Source organism: Narcine bancroftii, chromosome 3, assembly GCF_036971445.1.
Source record: "Narcine bancroftii isolate sNarBan1 chromosome 3, sNarBan1.hap1, whole genome shotgun sequence".
Lineage (NCBI taxonomy): Eukaryota > Metazoa > Chordata > Chondrichthyes > Torpediniformes > Narcinidae > Narcine > Narcine bancroftii.
This window is the reverse complement of record NC_091471.1, coordinates 301,271,547-301,294,214: the sequence shown is the minus strand read 5'-3', so window position 1 is coordinate 301,294,214 and position 22,668 is coordinate 301,271,547. Positions and strand designations below refer to the sequence as shown.

At 41.9% G+C, this 22,668-nt stretch overlaps 1 protein-coding gene across 4 annotated transcripts in view; it reads right to left on the bottom strand.

Moving 5' to 3' along the window:
* Nucleotides 1-5,827: 5,827 nt before the first annotated feature.
* The window catches only part of LOC138758990 (DNA ligase 1), a 45,929-nt gene continuing 29,088 nt past the window's right edge, over nucleotides 5,828-22,668 (bottom strand). For 3 of the 4 annotated variants that reach the window (XM_069928715.1, XM_069928712.1, XM_069928713.1), the window contains exons 2-7: nucleotides 19,014-19,111; nucleotides 16,663-16,709; nucleotides 13,207-13,354; nucleotides 10,109-10,252; nucleotides 8,554-8,630; nucleotides 5,828-6,877 (exon numbers count right to left, since the gene is read on the bottom strand). In XM_069928715.1, coding sequence (XP_069784816.1) covers nucleotides 6,197-6,877; nucleotides 8,554-8,630; nucleotides 10,109-10,252; nucleotides 13,207-13,354; nucleotides 16,663-16,709; nucleotides 19,014-19,104 — 1,188 coding nt within the window. In that variant the 5' untranslated portion in view covers nucleotides 19,105-19,111 and the 3' untranslated portion in view covers nucleotides 5,828-6,196. Of the gene's footprint in view, nucleotides 6,878-8,553; nucleotides 8,631-10,108; nucleotides 10,253-13,206; nucleotides 13,355-16,662; nucleotides 16,710-19,013; nucleotides 19,112-20,688; nucleotides 20,770-22,668 lie in introns of those variants that run through there. The other variant, XM_069928714.1, reaches the window with a different exon arrangement.

Sequence of the window (22,668 nt, the reverse complement as noted above, 5' to 3'; positions counted from 1 at the left end):
CTGTGACCTTCGATGAGGAAGTCAAGGATCCATTTGCAGAGGGGGGTACGGAGGCCCAGGGTTTGTAGTTTCTTGACCAGCACTGAGGGAATAATGTTGGGTTGAAAGCTGAACTGTAGTCGATGAAAAGGCGTATGTATGAGTTGCTGTTTTCAAGGTGATCCAGAGCTGAGTGAAGAGCCAGCGATATTGCATCTGCTGTGGAGCAATTGTGACAATAGGCAAATTGCAGTGGGTCCAGGCCTTTGCTTAGGTACACGCTAATTCTGGCTGTGACCAACCTCTCAAAGTACTTTATCTCGGTAGAAGTTAGTGGTGCTGGGTGATAGTCATCGAGGCAGCTCACCCTGCTCTTCTTATGCACCAGGATGATTGGTGCCCTTTTGAAGCAGGTGAGAGCCTCTGACTTCAGCAATGAGAGGTTAAAAATGTCCGTGAACACTCCGATTAGTTGGTTGGAGCAGGTACACCGATAGGGCCTGACGCCCTGTGAGGGTTCACCCTCTTGAATGATGTTTTGATGTTGGCCTCAAGGACAGATATCACAGGGCCCTCAGCTTTTACAGGGATTCTAGTTGGTACTGGTGGGTTTTCCATCTCAAAACAGACATAGAAAGTGTTCAGCTCTGGGTATTGAAGCATCACAGCCATCAGTGGTGTCTGCCCTTGTTTTGAAGGCTGTAATGGTCTGTATACGCTTCCAAAGATAGAATTCTGCAGCTCATACCAATAGAGATCTTATCCCTGGAAGGTTGCAAACCTTCTGATTCCTCTAGAGCTTCTGTTTGTGAACACCCAGTGTGTACATGTGGGTACACACTCGTCCACGCAGGTCTTGACACATTGCATATTCATTCAAGTCTAAGGATGAGTTCTTGAATATGGTCCTGCTTTTCTGTGTGCAACCCAAAAGTGCCTTAATTAGTCATAAAGTTTTACTGAAACACATCTTTTGGCCCAACTTGTTCATACTGAATTCAAGAAGATCTGCAAGTACTGGGGTCCAGTGCAGTCCACGAAAGCGCTGGATGAGCTCAGCAGGTCATGTGGAATCCAATGGAAGTAAAAGGCAGAGGCTTTCATCAGGTGTGGCAAAAATCAGGCAAACATCTGAATAAAAAGATGGTGGGGGGGAGCAGGGTACCTCAGCTAGAAGAGGGTGGGGGCTGGAAGAAAGCAGAAAGATAGGGAGAGAGGGCGAGAGACTGAGGAAGGTGGTCTTCCTCCAAAATATTATTATTCCCCGCTGCACTGAGAAGGATAGAGTTCAGCCACAGACTTCCCACTGGCTGGGTCTGTGATGAATGGTTCCCTAACCCATTTCATTGTTCTTACATTCCCATAACTCCTCCAGATTCTACCCAGGCATTTGGGAGTTAACCTGTGACCCATGAGATTTAGGAGAAAACCAGAGCACCGGGGGAAACCACACAGTTGCAGGGAAGACATGCAAACTCCATACAGACAGCACCAGAGGTAAGGATTAAAGCCTGGTTCTCTTGTCTATCTCTGTCCACTTCTACCTGGTGCTTCATGTAGCGCCACAATGCCTGAACATTCTCTATTTCTGTCAGCCTTGTATCCTTTCCCTTTCCCATCCTCAGCTCGACTGTCATCCGCTCTTCTGTGAGCTGAATCTAAAATGTTTTATAAACAGGTTGACAGAAGAAGGCATTACTAAGTCCACACTGGGGTATCAGCTAATAAAACGAAACATCTTACCCAGCAATGCATGAACAAAGTCTTAATTTTAAATGGAAGATTATGCCATTTCTTTTGTAAAGTGCGAGAGCACCACATCCATGAAATGAATCAGGAATTTCCCCAGGACTTTTAACTGGAAACTCACAATAATGGTGTTTCTCCACACACCACCAAGGCCAAATCTCCGCCTGTTGTAAAGACCTCTCCCCCCCCTCCCACCCACCCAACCCACACCATCTCTGCCAGTCTCCAACAACCTCCGTACTGTTTCTCAGAAGCCAGAAGATCACAATAGCTAGGATCCCTTCAAATCGACATGTGGCCAAATATCCTGATATACTCCTGGGACAACGGGAGTGAGATTAGAGAGAGGATATTCGAACAGACTTGCATCATCTTCGGTAAAACATAAATGTTTGCAGACTCTGTGGTTGAAGTAAAAACACAACGCTGAATGAACTCAGCAGGTTAAACAGTGTACTTTATATAATGAAGATAAAGATACCTAACCAACGTTTTGGGTTTAAGGCCTTCATCAACTCAAGCACCTGTCTACATTTTGCTCATACCTTGATGAAGGTCTCAAACCTGAAACGTTGGTTAGGTATCTCTGTCTTTGCTATATAAAGTCCATTGTTTGACCTGCTGAGTTTCTCCAGCATTGCGTTTTTATTTACTTTATCTTATGACTTCCCCCATTCCCGATCATCTACTTCTGAAACTCCAACCAATGTTTATTGATCCCTAAACAACAGGTATATTCTCTTGGCAAGTGAGCTAAAACTCTCCTCCCAAATGCCTCCTTGCACAAGTCTAGAAGCAGCTCTTACAAAGCATCTGATGATCAGCCCTAACATGTTGCCAAAATTCAGCTGATGCTGGAACTCTGACATTAAACAGAAAAAGACGTGAATATTCAGAAGGTGCAGGTCAGCATTCGTGGAAAGAAAAGCACATTTAATGTTTTGGGGTGAAGGTCTTTAAATCTACATGAGGTGGTCAATGCTATCTCTGTTTCTTTTTTCATGCCATATATTCTTGTGTAATAGTCGATCACGTGTAGAAGTCAACCCCCTTATTTTTGGCCCCGGCTGCCTGCACATCCCAACTCCTGATGCCCCGACTGTGAGCCCTTGCCTTGGCCGCCGGTCCACCAGAGCTCCAGACGCAGCAAATACAAATTTACCACCCGGCCCCAGCCATTGGAGCTCCTGATGCCCTGAAAGACTCGGGCATTTACCGCAGTCAAAAGTATAAAAGTCGACCTCCCAAAGTGACTTGAAAAATTGATCCCCAAAACTCCACTCTTACACAAGTATATATAGTACTTCATTGAAGATCCGTTCCCCTCTAAAAAGATGGCCAGTGAGATCTCTTACTCCTTCATTGTCATTAATGGTTCTCCAGTGCATTCTGGAAAGGCTCACCTCATGTGGCAGCTGAGGCTATGGAAGGGATGTATCACTGACATAAGGAAATATAAGAGTTGTTGCAAGCAAACATTATAACCCCAAATCTTTGATTTCCTTGATGTGTCAGCAATATTGATGTTCATATGTTGTTGCAGAGGATCATTCTTTCTAGCTTTCCCTGACAAGAATTTTCAAGTGCCTTCTGTTGTCATACTGAATTTATGGAAGAGAGTGAAATCAGGAATGAAGTTATAGAAACCTTTCAGAGCACAAGGTGATTATCTTTTTTTAATTTGTTTCTGGAATGTGTGGGCATTATTGGATAGGCCAGCATTTACTATTTATCCTTCATTGTCTTTGAACTGAGTGGTTTACAGGACTTGTTCGGGGTCAGTCAAGTTCAAACCGAACCAATGGATGTGTAAATAATTATAGGTCAGAACCAGGCCATTTGGCAGATTTCCTTTCTGGAAGGGTGTTGGTGAACCAGATGTATTTTTACAATACATATCGTCAAGCTAGCCATTACTGATACTCATTTTTTAATTCCAAATTATTTAATAACCAGAATTTAAATTTCTCATCTGTCATGGGGGCGGGTTGGAATTCAAATTTGTTAGTTCATGCCTGTGGCTACTAGTACAGCCCTTAACCTCCATGCTACTTTCCATGTTCCATGTACCAGACTGCACAATATATTGGGCAGAAGGGCCTGAACTGAGCTGTTCCAGTGACAATCACTCAATCATTTTATTCCTAACTTTTTCCCAGGGATGTAAGACATGAAGAAACATGCAGCAATTTTGACCAACTGCTAGAATTGAACTCGGGCAAGTGAGAGACAGGTACTTAGGAAGGTTAAACCACAGCAGAATTTACGCGGTTAATGGTGGGGGCCCTAGGGAGTGTTGTGGAGCAGACATTGTGACTACAGGCTCGTGGTTCCATGACACAGATAGACAGGAATGGTAAAGAAGGTGTCTGGCACACTTCTCTTCATTGGTCTAGGTATGGGTACAGGAGCAGGATCATGTGCAAGATGTTGGTGAGTACACACAGAGTATTGTGTGACTATTTGTCACCCAGCTCAAGGAAATGCATCATTAAGATGGAAAGGGCACAAAGGGTTCATAAGAAAATTGCTGGGACTGGTCAGCTTGAATTTTATCAAGCAGCTGGAGAGGCAGGGACTTTTCTCCTTGGAGTGGAGGAGGCTTACAGATGTTTATAAAGTCATGAGGGACATAGATACAAGTAAATAGTCTAGTTCCCAGGATAGGGGAATCAATAGCGAGAGAGCACAGATTTAAGGTGAGGGTGGGGGGTGCGGGGGGAACAGATTTAAAAGGAACCCGAGGCTGGTGGGTATCTGGAATAAACTGCCAGAGGTAGTGATATAGGTACAATTTAGACAGGTAAAGTAAAATCTCCATTATTGGGTACTTAAGGGAATCGCGGATGCCAGATATGCAAATTTTCCGTTTGACTGAGACTCATTCTTTGGATACCTAACTAATACACCTGCATTAAGAATGCACTGTTTAAAACACAAAATACAGTGCAAAATGTAAAGTAACTTGAAAAAAATTCCATATTGTCATCTTTAATATGTAACCATATAACTATATAACCATTTACTCCACAGAAACAGGCCAGTTCGGCCTTACTAGTCCATGCCGAACATCTTCTCCCACCTAGTCCCACTGACCCACATTCAGCCCATAACCCTCCACACCTCTCCCATCCATATACCTATCCACCTTTTCCTTGAATATTAACATCAATCTTGCTTCTACCACCTCTGCCAGATGTTCATTCCACAGCCCCACCACCCTCTGCGTGAAAAAATATTCCCCCTCATATTCCCCTAAACTTCTCCCCTTCTACGAACTTTGAATATGAACCCCAGTCGTTGGCGCTGTTAGTATTGCACTAGCCACTATGCGAACCGTGCTGCCATCATAATTAACCTGCACCGATTTTAAATTGTATATTTTTTACCTACCATATATGCCCATGTATTGAACAACTCTCGAAAGTTAAAAATGTTGCCTCAAAATCAGGGAAATCTTACAAACTGGGTCTAAAATCTGAACCTTGCCAGCGAAGTCTCAGCACTGCTGCCATCTTCCCCCTCCCCTTTTATATCCTATCCCCTTCCTGTCAGCTCCAACTCAGGTGTCCTGATCAAGCCCTAAGCGCACTCTACCACCTTCCTCCTGTTGACAACCTGTCTCAGCTGCACACGTGTCCTGGTCAGGCCCTCGGCGCACCTTCCTTGCGCTGACAATCTGACTCACCTCCACGCAAGTGGTGACAGGAAAAAGATTGTGTGCACGTTGAGGGGCACTGCCCATTCAGTGGGGCAAACCTGCGCGTGCCCAATTAAGTCTCAGTGCTCCTACAAGGGGTCCATCCGCCCAGTCTTATTTATCTGAAATTGTTTTTATTTATTTATTTCCTCAATTTTTTTAAATTTTCTGGTTGTTTGAGTACTAGTTGATTGAATGGGGATTTTATTGTACATGGGAAGGAGAGGTTTAGAGGGACATGGCCAAATGAGACAAGTTAAGCCGAAGGGCCTGTTTCCATGCTGGATAACTTTCTGATTGGTGCACAATTCTACGATTAGTCTTGCTACACTGTGAGCTTAATCTATGAGAAGACCTACTCTAAAAGGGAAAGAAATAAGGCATTATTCATAATATTCACTTTGTTTAATCCACCAATAAAACACGAGAAGACAAAAACACATAGTATAATGTAATATACTATAGTTGTAGTTTAGCAAACAGGAATTTCAAACATTTCCCGCCACCTTCGTTCCTTGTTCCACAAGAAGGATTACTGAATTAGTGTCTCTAAATCTCTGAAGGCTCCTTTCCCAAATGACAAAAAACATCTTCATGGCAGCCTTTTATATTAAAAACAGTTTAACTTCACACTTCAGCAAGGAACTTTAGGCCTGTTATTTGTTGCAATAATAACTGTACTTTGATTTAGAAATGTTATACTTCACTGATTTAAATGAGCATTTCCACTGTGGCTCATAATGCCTGCATGTAACTTGACGAACCTAATTATTCCAGTTTTCTATTTTCTTTGAATTTATTTTTAGCAAATTGTTTTCCCACGCCACTCTTCTTAAATATTTTTTCAATTCCGTAGTGTTTAGTGTGCTTGCCTGCTCTGTACTTATTGTACTCCTTGTGAACTTTGTAGTCGTATTTTTTGTTGTTTTGCTTGAAGAAATACTTGTGCTTTTCAAAGTCTTTAGAATGGCCATGTTGTTTGCTGCAAGTTCCTTGTTTCACATTTTTCTCCTGTCGTTTGGGAAAAAGGTGCTGATTAAATTTACTCCCCTTATCTCGTCCCTCTTCTTTGCCTTTGGAAAGCATTTTGCCTTCTTCTTTGAAGTGCTGATCGAGGTGGCCCCTGTGCTTAACCTCCTTTTGATCCTTGAAGTGCTTATCATCTTTCTTTTCAACTTCGATCTTGTGTTCTTTCCTGTCCTTACTGGACCTGGATTCCGAGTCTCTATCTCTTGGCTTGTAATTACTTTTGGTGCTTTTGATCTCTTTAATGTGTGCAGAGGTTTGTTTTTTACCGGCCACCTCGACTTTGCAGCCACCTGTCTTTCCCTTCAGGGTGACACCTGCAGTTTTAATCTCAACCTTGGCAGGAGGTTCAGGGGGGAGTTCACTGATGGCTTCCTCAGCATTTGAAATCAGTTCCTGATCCTCAAGTATAGTCCTTTCTGCCTAGTGAAACAAAATATATGTCTATGTTAGTATATACTTTGGAGCAATCTGGATTTCTGCTCAATGCAGGTTATCCGGTCATTATCTTGTTGCTGGTTTGCGAAGGTTTGCTATCGAAAAACTGACCATAATACAAGTATTATGGTCTACATGAGGCCCTGCCTCAAGATGGCAGCCAACATCATAAAGAACCCCCATATCTCTGGTCACAACCTCTTCTCACTGCTTCCTTCGGGGCAGAAGGTACAGAAACTTGAAGATCAGTACCTCTAGGTTCAAGAACAGATTTTTTTCCCCAACAGCTATCAGAATCATTGTCATGAACATGTCATGAAATTCATTGTTTTGGTGCAGCGTTATAGGGGCAAATAACGCCATAAATAACATTTTTAAAATAAATAGATAAGTGCAAAAAAGAGAAAGTGAGGTAGTGTCTGAGGTCCATTGTCCATTCCAAAATCTGATGGCTGAGAGGAAGAAGCTGTCCTTGTGCTGCTGCGTGCTCCTCTTCAGGCTCCTGTACCTCCTTCCTAATGGTAGCAGTGCGAAGATGGCATGGCCTGGGTGGTGAGGGTCCTTGACAATAGAGGCTGCTTTCTTGAGATCTACTGCCTCTTGTAGATATCCTCGATGGAGTGAAGACTTATGCCCATGCTGGTGCTGACCGAGTTCACAACTCTCTGTAGTCTTCTTCTGTCCTGTGCATTGGCACCTTCGTACCAGACAGTGATGCAACCAGTCAGAATGCTCTCTCCATGGTATCCCTGTAGAAATTTGCAAATGTTTTTGGTGACAATAACAAATCTCTTTAAACTCCTCATGAAGTATAGCTGCTAGCGAGCCTTCTTCGTGATTGCATTGATATGGAGGTCCCAGGACAAACTTTCAGAGATGTTGACAACTAGAAATTTGAAGTTCCGTACCTTCTCCAGTGAGGACTTTTCAACATCCCTAAACTTCCCTAACTATAAACAACTCCAGGAAGACCAACAATCTGCTTGCAACATCATATGTTCTTGGAAAGAAAAAGGTTTGAAAACCACTGTTTTAATTGTACTTAACTGGCTCATTATGTGCATGGTTTCGTAACTCCAAAGGAAATGGGTCAATGACAATTTTTCTCAAGCAAAATATTCCAGTAACAATTGGATCTGCAGCAGTGATTCTCAACCTTCCCTTCCCACCCACCAACCATCTTAAGCAATCCCTTACTAATCACAGAGCACTGATGGCATGGGGATTACCTAAAGTGGTTATGTGAGTGGAAAGAAAAAGGCTGAGAACCACTGTACTAACTGCAACTGTGAATATTTATTTATCACTTTTTTTTTCTCTCTCTTATGTGGTATTTTAATTTATACTTTTTTTGTTGGTATATATATGCTGAAATATAATTTAGTTCCAATTAATGACACAATATTATTGGTTGTTACAATTTAATTTTTTGGTTTAAACATATATAAGAAAGTGAAAAAGGACTTTTTTCCACACATTAGGGATTTTTTAATTATAAATATAAATAGGTCAATCAATTAAAAACATAGCTTGTACCTGTTATTGAGTTTCAAAAGTTCAGACACGAGCATTCACCTTACCAGGAAGGCTTCAGGATATTACAGAATATTTGAAGATTATATTAAAAACAGAATAGTAATGTATTCCAGGAACTTCCTTACCAATTTCAAGTCTGTATCATCAAGGAAACTGCTGTCAGAGTACACCAACATTGATGTATCATCGACCTCAAAAAAACCTGCAAGCAAATGAACTGCATGAGTTGACAGTCCTGTGTCAACCATATAAATCACAGGTGGTCAACCTTTTAATTTAGACATACAGCACGGAAACAGGCCATTTCGGTCCACAAGTACATACCAGGGGTGTAGGTTAATTGGGCGGCATGGACTCATGGACTTAAATGGCCTGTTACCATGCTGTATGTCTAAATTAAAAGGTTGGCCACCCCGATTGTAAATAGTGACTTGTAATAATGGTGTAATATTCAGCCCACAGAATTAAATCACAAAATTCTGTGGACACCTTCATCATTAACTTTTGATGAAGGGCTCAAGCCTGAAAAATCAATTATATATCTCTGCCTTTGATACATAAAGGACAGTTTGACCTGCTGAGTTTTCCAGCATTTTGTTTTTATTACAGCCCACAGAATGGTCATTTGGACTATTAATTTATCTTTACATGTTCTTCTCTTGACATTATAGTTGAAAGGTTTGTTAAGGAGGAAGCTTTCTGTCACATTTGACCAGATCATTCAGCCTACTCACTTCCATGAGGATTCCATTCTATTTTCAATCTATTAATGCCCTGGCTTAAAGCAGTACTCTTGGCTGCTTAAACTACCACCATGAATTGTCGCTGGACTAATAATGTAAGAGGATTGAACTGCTGACCTGGAGAAATGAGTTGAATCTTTTCACAGTGACTGAGGAATTTAAGTTCAATTAAATAAATCTGGACTGAAAATTTAAGTTTAAGAGTTATTGACAGGAGTAAGAGGCCCTTCCGGTTCATGAGACCACGCTGTGACCCACGAACCTATCAACCCTGTATGTCTATGGAACATGGGTGAAACCCTGAAGAAACCCATACAGACCTGGGGAGAACGCACAAACTCTTTAAGACATCGCCAGATTTGAACCTGGGTCGCTGGCCCTGAAATAGTGATGAATTAACTGCTACACTGTTTGTTGGAAAAATCCATTCGGCAATCGTTACCTGGCCTCAACTAAAAATGACTCTGACTCTCCAATGTAGATTCTTAACCCATTGGGCAAAGAAAAATAGACAACAAACAACATTCCTTCCTGCGATGTTCAAACCTGTGACCAAATAACCAATACCTCTTACCCCTTGGCCCTTCCACAGCTTCCTTCCCTCTGTATATGTGAACATTTCTCCCTTTTACTTTAGTCGATAAAGGGTTCTGACCTGAAACGCTGACTGACCATTTCCGTCCATGGATGCTGCCTGACCCATTGAATTCTTTCGCAGCTCATTTGTTAACTCGACTGTTGGTCACTCTTCATGTAGTGAAATACCCTTGTGATAGCCGACCTAGATTGGACTTTCACAATGCTGAGTGATTATTCCTTGCTTTGCTGCTCCAGTGCATTGTAAATTACTTTCCAGCCTTTACCACCAGGTCGCACTTTGTTCAGCTTCAAATAGAGATTCAAGTATGTGAAGATATCATTCAGCAGCAGTGCTTACCCACAATCATCTGGACTCCCATGCTGAAAACCACGACGACTGCAGCAGCAACGATGCACCTATTCAAGGTGATTTGGGCCCAAGGATCCTCTTCACCAACCTGCTTCACCTGAATTTTTTCAACAGCCACTTTTTGCGATTTCACTGTGAAAGAAAACATGGAAAAAATATTTTGTTCCCCCATTGTTTTTAAAAAAAAATCACCACTATGTTTTTCAAATTACTTCAAAAATGGGTGTAGAGGCACACACCGTGAATCTTTGGCCCACTGAAGTGAGACACAAAAGTCTGCAGACACTTGAAAAAGGGCTCAGGCCTGAAACGTCAGTTATATATCTTTACCTTCTATGGGCACTGTAAGACTGGCTGAGTTCCTCCAGCATTTCTGTGTCTTTACTTAGGCCCATTGAATCCACATCAATCGTTAAGTTTTCATTTGCGTTATCTCTACCCTAATCCCATTTTATTCTCTTAAATTCCCATTGCGTCGACCCTAGATTATGCCACTCAACTATTCACAAGGGGCAATTTAGATTCAAAATTATTGTTGTGAAATTTGTTGTTTGCAGCAGTATTGTGCAGAATGAGGTGCAAAATTACTATAAATTACAATTTTGTTAACATAAGATTTAAAAAAAAATAACTGGTGCCAAAAAAAGAGAAAAGGTGAGGTAGTATCCATTGCCTGTTCAGAAATCTGATGGCGGAGGAACTGTGCCAAAAAAAGAGAAAAGGTGAGGTAGTATCCATGGCCTGTTCAGAAATCTGATGGCGGAGGAACTGTGCCAAAAAAAGAGAAAAGGTGAGGTAGTATCCATGGCCTGTTCAGAAATCTGATGGCGGAGGGAAAGAAGGTGTTATTGTAATGCTGAGGGTGTGTCTTCAGGCTCCTGTACCTACTTTCTGATGGAAGCAATGAGAGCAGGGCATGGTCTGGATGGTGAGGGTCCTTTTAGCTGCTCCCGTCAGCAAAGAGATACAGGAATATCAGAGCCAGCACCATCAGGCTAAGAAACAGGTTCTTCACATAGGCAGTGAAAATGGTCACACTAAATAATATTTATTTAGTTATTTGTAGATATGAATACTTGTCCTTTATATGTATTGCTGTCTGTATGTGTGTTATGTCTGGCTTTGTGCCTGCATGTTTTTGCACCAAGGACTGGAGAATGCTGTTACATCGGGTTGCATTTGCATTTGTGTTAGAAGCTGTTTTCTTGAGGCACCATCTTTTAAAGATGCCTCTTAGAGCAGCCAATAAACCTACCAACCGACACACAGCTTTGCGATGAGGGAGGAAGTAGGAGCAGCTGGTGGAAACCCACGCGGTCACATGGAGGACGTGTAAACTCCGCAGAGACAGGTCAGGACCGAACCTGGATCCCCGGAGCCATGAAGCACAAACTCCACTAGCTATGCCACTGGGCTGGATGGTGGTGACAGATGTACACATTTCCTGAAGTTAATGGGGAAAGAAAGCAGTCTGTCCTCAACAGGTAGAACAAAGGAGCAGACTGAAGATCATCAATGGGTCAAGCTGCATCTGTAAAAGGAGAAATAGGTCAGCTCAGAATGTCCTGCAGAAACTGAGAGACAAGGACTTGATGAACCCAGTAGGGTGGTTCCATGAGCAGATCACCCAGGTCATCTAGCAGAATGCCTCATCACCAGGGCTCACAAACAAGCAGCAGGGCTTGGCCTGGCTGGCGATGAGAGGAGTCCTCCCAGTTAGATCCTTACAGTATGACCTGAACATCACTCACAATGCAAGATGCCCCCGAAATGACGGCAGTGGAATGGAGATAGTCACCCACAACTTTGCTGAATGTAGATTCGTCAGGAGTGTATGGAGAAAGATGCAAGGGTCCTTGTCATGGTTCATCCCCAGTTGCAGCCTTTCAGATCTAAGTGCTGTTCCTTAGTAATAGAGGCAGACATCCAGAACTGCTGAAAGACCATAAACTCGGTGAAAGATGCACTTTGGCCTGCCCGAAACCTGTTGGTCATTCAGCATACTGTTTGTTGGTGAGGGAATGCTGCCGACTTGCACATTCCAGGCTGCAGGAGTATGTGCAGAGGGATGGACTGAGGCTTGGTGCGGCCAACACAAAGGTGCTGTGGGGAAGGACCATGGTCTATTGTCCTCCCATTACCAGGCATTGAGACCAAGGGGAAGTTCCTCAAATAACAGAGTGGGGGGGGGGGAGAAGTGACAAAGTACCACAGAGGTGGTAATGGGGCATTAAAAGAACAAATGTAACAATGCACATTGATGAGAATGTATAGATATGACAGACATTAGATTTCAGATTTATTGTCAGAGTACATACATGACATCACATACAACCCTGAGATTCCTTTTTCCTGTACACAGCGTAAACATGTAAACAAATAAAGAACTATACATAGATAATGAATATAAACAAACTGACTGAGCAATACATAGAGAACAAAAAGAAAATCAATAAATGAGTCCCTGACTAAGTTTGTGGTGGAGGTGTCTGATGGTGGACCTGGTGGTGCGAGTCTTGTGGCACCGATACCCCTTTCTTCTTTGAATAGTTTTCTTTTTTGTAAATAATTTATTGTAAATAAAGTCTATTTTTGGATAACAAAATGAAGAAATATAATGAAAGTATCTAGTCCCTAATCTGTTAAATAGATGTTTTGACTACACAGAATCCTTTATTTATACAAAAGGAAAATTATAACAGAGGCTAGTTCACTCTTAGTTGACACAAAAATGCTAGAGAAACTCATGAAGTCATGCAGCGTTCTTTATGTAGCAAAAATAAAGATACATAACTAACGCTTCGGGCCTGAGACCGAAGTATGAGTAAAATGCAGGCAGCCTCCTTAATAAAATGGTGGACCATTTTATTCATGCATCTGCTCCCCTCCATTTTGCAGGAGGAACTCCTGGAGAAACTCAGTAGGTCTCGCAGCGTCCGTAGGAGGTAAAGATATATAACCGACATTTTGAGCCTTGACTGGCACAATTCAAGCAAATTTCTGTATCATGTTTGCTTGTAATCATTTTTATGCAACAATTTTTCACTTCTGTCTTAACTGCGAATCATTTGATGATGCCTCTTTACCTTCCTCAGTTTTCTTGCTGCTGGGTTTTTTCTCCTTTGGCACTTCAGTACTTGACTTCTGCCAGACCTTTTGTCTGAGCCTTGAGCCTTTAGATTCTTCTGCCTTTATCTCCTCAATCTGTAGTTCATCTTTTTCCTTCTCTGTGTCCTGAAAATGCAGGAAAATGAAACACTCATTTATAAAATGAGGCCCATGGGGCACAGCTGTCGTCTTGATAGGCACCCCATCCATATCCTTTCACTCACTCCAGTTGGGGCAGTTTATCCTGTCTACTGAAGGCATTGCGGCAACTCACCAAGACTCCTTGGACAGTACCTTCCAAATCCACCACCTCTACCAGCGAGAAGGTCAAAGGCAGCAAAACTCTGGGAACACCATCACTAGAAATTGGTCTCCAAGCCACACACACCATTCTGTCATGGAAAAATATTGCTGTTCCTTCACCGCCGTTGGGTCAAATTGCTGCAACTACCGCCCCCCGCCTCACTTTCCCCCCCCCCCACCCCCCCCACCCCACCACCACTATGGAAGGAGGCAATTTAGGAGCATTAAAATCCAACCTGCCAGCCTGAGAAATAGCTTCTTTCCATAGGCTGTGAGATTGAACTGTATCCTGTAACTGAGGAAATCATTCCAAAATCGAGTAAAGCCCCTGAGTTCAAGCAACCGGCAGCCTCAAGCAACTGGCAAAATAGTCATGGAGGATAAATAGGTAAAAATACAGAAGTTTAAAATTGGCATGCCAATCACACAAGTGCAAACTCAAACAAAGAGAATATTCACTTATCCAGCATCTACTAATTCCCATTAGTGCCAGATACTAGGGGGTTTTACTATGTATTGATATATAAGACAAAGGAGGAAAAACCTAACACCCAACCCCAACCCACCAATTTTCCCCTGCAACCGTGTCTGCCTGTCCCGCATCGGACTTGTCAGCCACAATCGAGTCTGCAGCTGACATGGTCTATTTACCCCCTCCATAAATCTTCGTCCGCGAAGCCAAGCCAAAGAAGAAGAAGAAAGAAGATATATGGTTAAAAAATTATATCTTTTTTTACGTGCTGTGTATTGTGTGTGTATGTTTGTTCATGGTGTTCCTGAGGAATGTTGTTTCATAAGTCAGGTGGTAATAAACTTGAACTTGAGGTGTAGCCACACCCCAAGGATTGAAGTTCAAGAAGGCAGCTCTGCACCACCTTCTCAAGGGAAATTAGGGATGGAGAATGAAATGCTGGCTCACCCTAAACACCTTGAGTGAATAAAGAAACAAGGTTTATTTATGATATGTACAAATTGTCAGTAGTTCTTATATCAGAGAGAACGGGGAGGGGAAGAGGGACAACAGATTGGTGAGCTACAGTTATTGTTCTTGATTTAGGGAGAAGTTAAAGGGGATTTGAGGGGTAAATTTTCACATAAAATGTGGAGGGCACATGGGATGAGCTACCAAGGCAAGAGGTGGGTACAAGTGTAATGCTTAAAAGATAATTAGATAGGTACATTGTAGGAAAGATTGAGAGGGAGATGGACCATATGCAGGTAAATAGGACTATCTTAGTAGGCCCTTTGGTCAGCATGAAGAATGTGAGCAGAAGGGCCTGTTTCCATAATGTATTATACTCTGTAATCAGTGATGGCATTGTCAAATTGGGGAGGAAAGTATGAATTTCAGAGAATTTAAGAAGGGTTAAGAGCCTTGAACATGCAGACTGGGCTGATTAGTCAACTATAATAGTCGAGAACAATATGCTGTGTGTACTGAATAACCAAGGACAGTGCTCTTGTTCACAACACTTGCACTTTTCTCCTTTGCTAATGCAGCAGATGCAATATTGATTCATTTCCCCCCAAAATGAGGGAATGTGCGAATTGTAATCCACTGAGAAATTGGCACTCCTCCCATTCCTTACTATAAGTGCTCCATCAATGGTAAACATGGCTTTGATTAGATAAGCCCTAAATCTTCCTGCCTCTATTTCCTCCTTGAAGACATTCCTTAAAATCTCTCATCCATTGTATGACTGCACCACAGTTTGTTTGAAAAGCCTTAGCATGTTAAACACATGATTTAAATATTACTGTTTTGGAATGGCTTTTGATCCAACAAAATAACTTTTCACTGGTAGCTTCATTGCACTTGTGAATCTATATATTTCTATTACATTTTTAAGAGATTCCAACTTGCTCCACGTCTAATTTTTATAATTAAAATGATAAATTATATAATTTAAACTCGAACGCCTGATAGTAGACAAAAAACAATTGGGTTTGTACTTTCATCTTTTGATTTGAGTGAAAAGTAAAAAAAAGAGAATGTACATTAATTAGCTGATCCAACAAATTCAGCTAAAGTTAATTTACACTTTTTAAATGTAAGAGATTAAACACAGAACCTTATAGCACATTACAGGCCCTTCATCCCACGATAGTTTTTCAACCTGTATGTACCTAACAAGAAAAAACTATATCTTCCCTATCTCTTAACCCTCTATTTTTCCTTCATCAATGCCTCTCATAATCTTGTAGACCTTTATTAACATTACTCTTTACATAGGAATATGTGTGTTTTATTAATAAATGTTAAATACTAGTTAGAACAGTTGTGAACACATCTCAGGCCACCACACAAACCAACCTTCCCTCCATCAACTGTCTGCACCACCTCGACCAGGATCTAGCAGGAAAGCTGATGACATATTAAAGGTCCCACCCCACTCTGGTCACACAGTCTTCACCCACCCTCTCTCAGGCAGAAGATGCACGAACTTAAAAACATGAACCTCCACATTCAAGGATAGTTTCATTCTTGCTGTTCTCAGACCCCTAAATACACCTCTCATTGGTAAAGATTGATGGTCTTCCGCTGTTTTTAGCTGAACTTTTGTAATGAAATTCCAATTTTGCGCAGAGCAGTTCAGGCTGAGTGGAAATGCAGAAGACGTAAAATTGAACAAGGTTCTTTGGTGTGATATTCACATCAGCAAACTATCTCTGGCATCTGGTGTGCATCAGGCAAATTAAATTGTTCATTATCACATGTACTGAGACAGTAAAAAGCTTCTTTTAGCATGCAATCCAGGCAAGTCAACTCATGAGCATGTAGTGCAAGAACGAACAAATAAACAACGGTATGTTACAGTAAAACAAAAAGTGCAGAGTATAGAGAAAAGTACAGTTAAAAACAGTGCAAGAGCATTATCTTTTGCCTATAAAAGATCAGTTAAGAATCTGAACGGTAGGAAAGAAACTGTCCTTGAATCTGGAAGTTTGTGACTTCAAGCACATGCGTCTTCTAAAAATGGATGGAAGCTCTGATAGTTAGAAAAGAGCAGTGGGAGAGACCAAGGAATGATTATGGAGCTAATTCTACATTCTCTATTATTATCTATTTTGCTCAAATGCCCATAGGTGTAATTCAGTATTTGAAATATCTATATATAGAGATTACTTACATCCAATTTTTCACTGATCTTTTTACTTGTCGTCAAATCAGGAACATCTGTAGTGAAAGAGTGAACTGTTAAATAATTCAGGAAGCTCTGCACTGAACCTTCCCTGTGTAACTACTTCATAATGATTATCAATACACTTGCCCAACTAATTGTATGATTATAAAACAGTGACTGTGTGCTGAGAAAGTAGAATGGGAGAGAATTTAACGTTGAAAAGATTGTGAAATGGAAGGTATGATAGCAATGTCTATGAGGAATTTTGGCAGACACAACTCAGCAGGGGACAGAGGGATATGGACCATGTACAGGCAGCTAGGATTTGATTAATTTGGTGTCCTGGTTGGCAGAGACATTATGGGCTGAAGGGCCTGGTCCTGTACTGGATTGTTCTACGTTTGAAGCAGATTGAAAAACCAAAATAACCCTGTGATTGTAGTCAAAACACAGAGATGCTGGGGGAACATGGCCAATCTTGCAGCATCCAGAGGAGGTAAAGATATATTCTTCTTCTTTGGCTTGGCTCCGCGGACCAAGATTTATGGAGGGTAAAAGTCCACGTCAGCTGCAGGCTCGTTTGTGGCTGACAAGTCCGATGCGGGACAGGCAGACAAGGTTGCAGCGGTTGCAAGGGAACATTGGTTGGTTGGGGTTGGGTGTTGGGTTTTTCCTCCTTTGTCTTTTGACAGTGAGGTGGGCTCTGCGGTCTTCTTCAAAGGAGGTTGCTGCCCACCGAACTGTGAGGCGCCAAGATGCACGGTTTGAGGCGAGATCAGCCCACTGGCGGTGGTCAATGTGGCAGGCACCAAGAGCTTTCTTTAGGCAGTCCTTGTACCTCTTCTTTGGTGCACCTCTGTCTCGGTGGCCAGTGGAGAGCTCGCCATATAACACGATCTTGGGAAGGCGATGGTCCTCCATTCTGGAAACGTGACCTACCCAGCGCAGTTGGATCTTCAGCAGCGTGCACTCGATGCTGTCGGCCTCTGCCATCTCGAGTACTTCGATGTGGGTGATGAAGTCGCTCCAATGAATGTTGAGGATGGAGCGGAGACAACGCTGGTGGAAGCGTTCTAGGAGCCGTAGGTGATGCCGGTAGAGGATCCATGACTCAGAGCCGAACAGGAGTGTGGGTATGACAATGGCTCTGTGTACATTTAGCTTCGATTGGCGCTGCAAGACTGGCTGAGTTCCTCCAGCATCTCTGTGTTTTGACTTTGTTTTAGGTTCTAACATTTTGAAAGAAAAGGAAACATCTGATAGGTGGAATCTGAGAAAAAGATCTATTGTGTATCAAAATTCTTCCATCTACACATGCTTCCTGTCTATAAACTTTGTATTGCCATAGTTTTGTCATGCTTTTGCAAAATAAATTCATATGCCCACACTTATTATTGAAACCATCGATGTGAACTTATCACACTAATTACATTCTTGTATCAGTGTTCATAGTGTTTCAGTTTCAAACTGTCTGGCATCTCAACCTATTCTGCACAGGAACATTTTAACAGCTTCCCAAACCTTAGCTTAGCAGTTATCTCTAAATAACGCAAAATTGAAACACTCAAACAATAATCTTGGGTAACATTTGGACCCTTGATTCATTTATTTGCCTCGCCTACCAAACCCTGTTGATATAAAGACTGTACTTGGTTTACACACTCCATATTCAATGAGTCAGAGGTTGAGTGCAATTGGAAGAAAGGGGTAAAAGTGGGGCTGGAATGGAAAGAGAAGAGGAAATCAAACAATGGTGAAAGATTCTGATGTACTTACAAATAGAACAGCACATATACAATCACTCACACAGTATGTTCTTAATCACCACCGAGTCAGAAGTGTAGCTTGTAGAGTGAAGGCATGCCCTTTACACAGGAATAGACTGCAGCCTTCACCCCTCATTTGTTGTCAGTATTTGAGTCATGTCAAATGGAAATGTACGTTTATGCTCTGTGGTGGAAAATAGTGCCATATGATTTTACCCGGCCGAAACTAAGTCAATACATTCCCTTCACATTATCAACACCATCAAACTGATATGTCGCCAATGTTCATGCTTTAAAAAATTTAGACATACAGGCCCTTCCAGCCCACGAGGCCATGCCACCCAATTCACCTACAACCCCTGTACGCTTTTGAAAGGTGGGAGGAAACCAGAACACCCGGAGGAGAGCTATGCAGACACAGGGAGAACATACAAACTCTTTACAGGCAGTGAGGGATCCAAGCCCTGGTCAATGGCACTAAAGGCTATGCTAACTGTGCTGCCCATGTTCTGAAGAAACGTCAGTGAAAAAGAACCCCTTTAAAACCATAGCTACAATATGAGATTGTGCAGTGTTTTGACTTTAATACACCTGAATTTAGCAGGGTTTCTTCTTGTGGTGTAATTTCTTGGATTGCTTCTGCAATATCTTCCTCAACTGATTTAGAGATGTCTTGTTCCATGTCAGATCTTTGAAAAGAGAACACATAAAGTTTCCTTAGAACATAGAACATTACAGCACTAAACAAGCCCAATGGCTCAATATGTTGTGTTGATCTATACAAACCCACTCCGCAACAATCCAACCCTTCCCTACCAAACACCCATAACCCACTATTTTTCTTACATCCATGTGCCTATCTAAGAGTCTTTTAGATGTTCCTATTGTACCAGCCTCCAGCCCCATCCCAGGCAATGCATTTCAAGCACCCACCAGTCTCTGTGTAAAAAAGAAGTCCCTCCACTCACCTCAAACAGAGGTCCTTTAGTACTTGCAATTTGTCAGTCATCAGTTTTGGGAAAAGGTTGGTGGGAAGATGATGGGTACAAGATTTCTGAAAATTCTGTGGAATTGTCTTTCATATCTCTACTGCCGTTATGCTCCTCATTCTTCCATTCCTCCTCTTCTGCCTAATTCTTCTGCCTCTCTCCTGGTCCTCACTCTCAACTTATCCTTTTGGTTCTTCCTGTGCTGGAAGGAGCTGAATGGTACAACACAGTAGAGTGGGGAAGGATTAATTATTGGTAGTCCTTCGGTTTGAAGAAGACATGTTGTTGTGCAGTTCATCTGTGGACGCAAAGATGACTTTGCAGTCCCAGTCTGGAAGTGCAGAGCTGAGCACAATAGGGACACATTTTTGTAATAACTGAGGCTGCTGCTTTGTGACACCGTTCATGGTTTTCCATCAGTTTTTGGCAGAGTCTGTCTTCAAAACTGGTGTGGGCTTCACAGCACAGGGGGGTCACCAATGGGATCTGCCAGCAGCCATAGCTTCTAGTTCTCTTGGGTGGAGGCCACAGTAGCGTAGAGTTTCCTTCACAGCATCTTTACAGGTCTCCTTCTGGTCTTCAGTTCACTATAGAGCAGCTGACGAGGCATACTGTGGTCATCCATTCTGATGATGTGTCCCACTCCCCGTATCTGGACTCAATGCTGCTGGACTTCGTACGACCCAAGACCTCCAGGTTGGAGACATGGTCTTGACTTTAGCTTTTAAGAAATTAAGTGGTCTTCCTGATTCTATTAAATCCAGTGATATTAATGAAGATGACACCCTTGTAGTCATTCATTGACCTCACGGGCTATTCGTAATTTCTTAAAAATTGGTCAATGTAATTCGTATGACAAAATAATTATTCTGTTATTTCATCGCTTTCAGAAAGAGAAGTAGTTATTACACCTTGGGTTACCCAATATCTGAAGAGTTCATCAACGAAACTTGCTTATGCAGACAAAAATGACCCACCCACACTAGTCCCACCTGCCTGCATAACCCTCTAAATCCATCCTAACAATGAATCCATCCAACTTTTTCTCAATCGGTGCAACTGTACCCACCTCAACCACCTCCTCTGGCAGCCAGTTCCTTACCTCCACCACCCTGTGTAAAGAAGTTACCCTGCAGATTCCTGTTAATTCTCTCCCCCCTCACCTTAAACCTACGTTTTCTGGGCAAGAGACTCTCATGACTTGGATCACTTTATGAGGTCACCCCTCATCCTCCTGTGCTCCAAGGAATATAGCTATCATTAACAATTATTCTTACCTTTTATCCCCTGTGTGCTCTTTTCAGATGTATTTTCTTCAACAGCTTTAACTAAAATGACTTGCCATTGATTCAATCTATTTCAATTGGAAATTTCAAGAACATTGAAATGATCGATTTCAATTTCTTAAAAATTCAAATTCTGAAGACAGGGAAAAGTGCACAAAATATATAAACCTTTACGTTAGGAAAGTGTATTCAGTTTATGGCACATATGCATTGTGTACTGAAAGACAAACATTTTAGGTTTACTATGGCAGGAGACTGTACAAATATTATCACAAAACTAATACTCAGTGTAGAAATTATAGTGTCTTTAATTCCCAATATCCCAAAGTATGTTTGTCCTCGATTTCAAATAATGGGTTCTCCTACATGTGAATTGTGAAAAACCACAAAGGAAATGACCTACATCAAAATTGCCAAGGTGACTCCACAAGCTAAATCATTATTATAATTAACCTTGGTTTTTAGCACAGTATAGAGGATGCAGTTCCTGCCAGTTAACTAGTTTAATCTAAAAATGTTTTACAGAAATTGAGGACCGAATACATTTATAGCTTGAAATTACAGGTGGCTTATTTATATGGAGAGGCACCCATTTCTATCCATTCTATGCAAAGAGAAAACAGGTTTTCAGAGCTTAAAAACATCTGAATTGCTACTGATTGACTGTGGTATACAAGAATGAATCATGGGTAAAATGATTTCTATGGCTTTGGACATTATTACTAAATTACCATCCTGCATATCCACAATATAAAATAATATATGAACAGTCAAATGTCAATGAGTAGTTAAAATTTGATCCTTCAAGCATTTTTATATATGAATAGGATAACACATTTCATTCTGCTTTATCTCAACATTTAATTCATGCATACTTTCAATTTAGTTTTCCTGGGAAAGAGGAGTTAGAGAATGAAAAATAATGAGATCTTATTTGGCAATTCATCTTCATTTTAAAGTGAAATTTTAAAAAAAACACTGCTGATGGTTGAAGACTCCTCCTCAGAATCCAAATGCCTTCAATCTGTTTCTCTTTTCACAGGTACGGGGTTAGGAGGTTGATTGGTCGCATGGGCGTATTTGAGCAGCATGGACACGTGGTTCGGAAGGTCCTATTACCGTGCTGGTGAGATGCTTTGTCTTGCTGGTTCATGAGATGCAGAAAGCAAACATTCAAGTAAGTGATGTGGAGGAGCTGAGGGATAGACTCACAGGAGTTCCACGATAGAATCCTGAAAATCGACCAAAAAATATTAAATCATTCTTGCCCATAATACTCTCCTGGGAACAGGTGAGATCGACAGGCAAGGACAAACACTGTCGGGCCCTCCGAATGGGATTAACGCAATGAGAGCAGAATCTGACATGGTGGCAGACGGCCCGAGCCCAACAAGTGGCAAATCGATGCCAACAGAGGCGTCATACCAATGCTAGCAGCCAGGATGGAGACCCTCAGTGGGAGAGTCCAAAAGATAATGGAAGGAGTGGGTGAATTAAAGATGGCACTCGCCACTCTAACCACCTGCATGGCAGCTGCCAAAGACAAAATGGAGGCCATGGAAGAAAGAATGGAAAAGTTTGAAAATGGCACGGATGCATGGAAGGTCGAGAGAAAGACATTTCTGGAGAGGCTGGACTCATTAGAAAATTATAACAGGAGGCAGAACATAAGGATTATAAAGCTGAAGGAAGGGGTGGAGGGTCAGGACTTGGTGGGATACCTTGGGAGGTATATCCCAAAAATCCTGGGAATGAGAGAGCCCACTGAACCTCCAGTCCCCAACCCGGGCCGAATCAATGCCCACACCCGGAATTAATAATACTGTTCAAATACTGTGATGGAGAGATGATACTATGTGTGGCCACGGAACATGATGGACCACTGATAGTTGAAGGGGATAGGATCAGCTTTTTCCCTGACATGAGCGTGACACTGGCCAAGAAGTGAAAGGAATTTGAAGTAAAAAAATT